Below are 3,190 nucleotides of genomic sequence, written 5' to 3' on the forward strand. Positions count from 1 at the left end.
TTTCTACTTTTGATGGCTACTGTAAAAATAAATTCTACTCAATTTACAAGTTGTATGTATTCCAGTTGTAAATTAAGGAGAAGATATAATTATAATATTAGAAGCTGAAAGCGAAAGGTAAAGTAAAAACTCCTGAATCCCACCGAAGAGTGAAGTGGAAACTCCAAATTAGGACAAGTTCAACTTTGTTTATTTGATGGACTTACTTCCTGTGCTTTGTCTCATTTCATACATTTTAATGACATAAAATATATTAGAATTGTGTACGGTTGGCAGAGAAGTCAATGTACGGCAAGTATGTCGTATTCTGTTGTTAGCATTGATAAAATGATTTGGCCGGTTAGCGGAAGTTAAAATGTGGCTGTTTCACCCGAGTCATCCAACGGGGGATGGAAATTTGGAAGGGCAAGGACAACGATGGAGGCTACTCCTCTGCTCTATGCTCCACCCTACGTTTTTTTTTTTCTTCTTGTTGTGAGGCAAATACAGGAGCAGAAGATTTTTAATTTTTATTAAAATTCAATTCAATGATGTAATTTAAAAAAAGTGCAAGGACGTAAATTTCAGTTTCATTTAAATTCACCACCCCCACTAAATAGGTACGTAATTTTGCATTTACATATTTACATCACAATTAAAAACTTAAGTAGTAAGATCACACAACACAACTTCCAAACTAGATAGCTGCCGTAAACAGGACAATTTCAAACTTCATATTTCTGATGCCAATTTTTACAACTGGTAATTGGAAAGTTCAAGGTAATCAGAAGTGAGTGGCCTCAACACACCACTAGCTTCAGCCTCTATCAGCTCCACCTGCCTTTTGAAGAGGTGCATATACACCACCCAATCACCTTCTCTAGCAGGACTCGGCATCGGCATGACATATCCAGAATCCCCTCCCCAAGGAAAATGGTATGACCCGAATACAGGCTTACCCCATCCGAAATCCACTTTCGAAACCGGGAAACGCTGCCCCGATGACACTACAAAAGCCGGTCCCTCCTCGCTGCCATTGCTATATATCTTAGCCAGTGCTGGCTCAGGACGATGAGCTTCAACCCAGTCAATCAGGCCCAGGAAGTGTTCCTTTGTCACTGCTTGCTCCAGGAAGTCATGTACCTGATTAGCCACCCACCACAATGGTTTTTCCATCAGTTCACTTACTCTCTGCCCTCCAAACGGAATGGAAAGGACATTTCCGAAATAACAACTCATTGAACTCGCTTTCTCTTCATCTCCTTCACCTAATCTGGCCCTTCCATCGACCACAATCCCCATCTTGGTGAACTTGAAACCGTCCTGTGCAGCAAGGACTGCTATCATTTTCCATAAGAAGGCACTGAAAGACTCGAGCTTGGTCCTTTTGTATCCGTTAGTGCAGGCCAGTGATTGAAGTTCGTCGAGTTGCTCAGAAGTGATGTAGTATATACGACTAATAAGAGGATCAGTGGGTTGATAGTGCTGTTTAGGGGGTGGTAGTGAGGATATGGGCACATACATGTGATCCAGAGACGGATCGATGCACCCTGGACGCCTGGGGTTCACCAGAGACCTTCGAAAAGACGGTAACAAAGAGATTGACTTGGATCGAGCCATTTCCGCCCATGATACAAGAAACATGTTGGCTGAGTAGGCATCTGCTATTCGGTGATCAAATGTGCATGCCACCACTATTCCGCCACATCTGAGTTCTGTTGCCTGTAAAGGTTAAAGTGATCATTCCAAGGAGATTACAAATCGTTATTGTTAACTATTAAAGCTACCCTTTTTTTGTTTGTAATCTTATGAACTTGATTCTTCCTTTAAAGATGAATCAAGATTCATTCCATCACTATCATCCATTTAATTATGAAAAATTAAATATTGAAATACTACGATAATATCTATGTATGCATTTACTATTATTTGAGCCTTTTAAAAGAAATTACTGAGTTGATGTTGGGAAATTAAAAAATATATAATTTGAAAAGATAAATCATTTTTGGTGGTCTAAGAGCAGGCTAGAGAAGGAAGTAGTCACCCCCACCAAAATTGTCGTCATGTAGTGGAAAGGGTGAATAAAAATATTCCCTAGATCTTTTGGTTATAATTCCCATATTAATTCTGAGCCAGAAGGAATGAATTTGAGTGTGTTTCTTAATTATTATTCAAACGTTAGCGATTGAAGTTATAGTAGAGAATCCTTTATAATACCTGAACTGAGAGCACTCCATGTTTCTTCTCAGGTACGAGTTTGCCTTCAATGCTTTCATCAGGGTTATGCAAGTCGAGGTCTCGAAGCTCAACATCAGCATAAGCTTCTACGAAATCCACCCCACGGTTGTTGCAAAGCAGCTCGGGTTCGCCTACAGTGTTAGCCACAACCTCACCCGCAAAGGCATAGTAGGAGACCAGAGCCTGAGTCATGGCATTCTTCAGGACACTGGCCATGTAAGTGAAGCTCACGATGCTGCCTTCTGGTTTCTTGTAACAAAAGAAAACTCCCACGTCGACGGGAGGCAGAAGCAAGTCAAGGTTAGAGAGTGGTAGCCAGTGTTGTTGCAATGGTAACACTGCTGCCACAATTTCCTCCCTGCTCACCGTCACCGTGAAATCTACTTTTGCACCCATGCTTGCCTACCTATTAGCTCTTGAGTGTTTTTGTTTTTTGGTTATGTTTCTTGGTAGGAGATAGCCTAACAAAATGAGTAATAGTGAGTTTGCATGAGCAATTTAGCTTCAATTTATAAGCAAAGGAAGTATTTAATGTTTTACCTACTCCTAATGCTAAATAATTAATAATAACTATAAACAATAAGAATAAGAATAAAAAATTTAATATAATATAAAACAAATACTTATGCAATGATTAGTTTATTGAAAGATTAATATAATTAATTATATATTTATAAGGTAATAAAAATGTAAATAATTTTGATAACAAATTACATCAGTAAAATATAGAAGAGTTGCTGTTTATTTTATCTTTTAAAAATTAAATTATTTTTATATAAGACTTCAATCTTTAAAGTGGATTTCATTAAACATTTAAATATAATATTTATCTTTTATCCGGCTAAAATAGGATCCAATTAATTTATGTTATCAGACTCTGTCATTCTCATTAATAATAAATTAACTTAAAAACTTACATGTTTTAACATCAATTTCACTTGTCCATACATCATGCTACACATATGTTTGCAAA

At 37.6% G+C, this 3,190-nt stretch overlaps 1 protein-coding gene across 1 annotated transcript; it reads right to left on the minus strand.

The window, feature by feature from the left end:
- Positions 1-553: 553 nt before the first annotated feature.
- On the minus strand, positions 554-2,696 carry LOC107906384 (coniferyl alcohol acyltransferase). Its single transcript, XM_016833367.2, has 2 exons — positions 2,197-2,696; positions 554-1,701 (listed from the first exon to the last, which is right to left on the minus strand). The coding sequence occupies exons 1-2, from the start codon at positions 2,611-2,613 to the stop codon at positions 733-735; spliced, it is 1,386 nt and encodes a 461-aa protein (XP_016688856.2). The 5' UTR covers positions 2,614-2,696; the 3' UTR covers positions 554-732.
- Positions 2,697-3,190: the final 494 nt, after the last annotated feature.

The sequence above is a fragment of the Gossypium hirsutum genome, chromosome A05 (assembly GCF_007990345.1).
Source record: "Gossypium hirsutum isolate 1008001.06 chromosome A05, Gossypium_hirsutum_v2.1, whole genome shotgun sequence".
Classification (NCBI taxonomy): domain Eukaryota; kingdom Viridiplantae; phylum Streptophyta; class Magnoliopsida; order Malvales; family Malvaceae; genus Gossypium; species Gossypium hirsutum.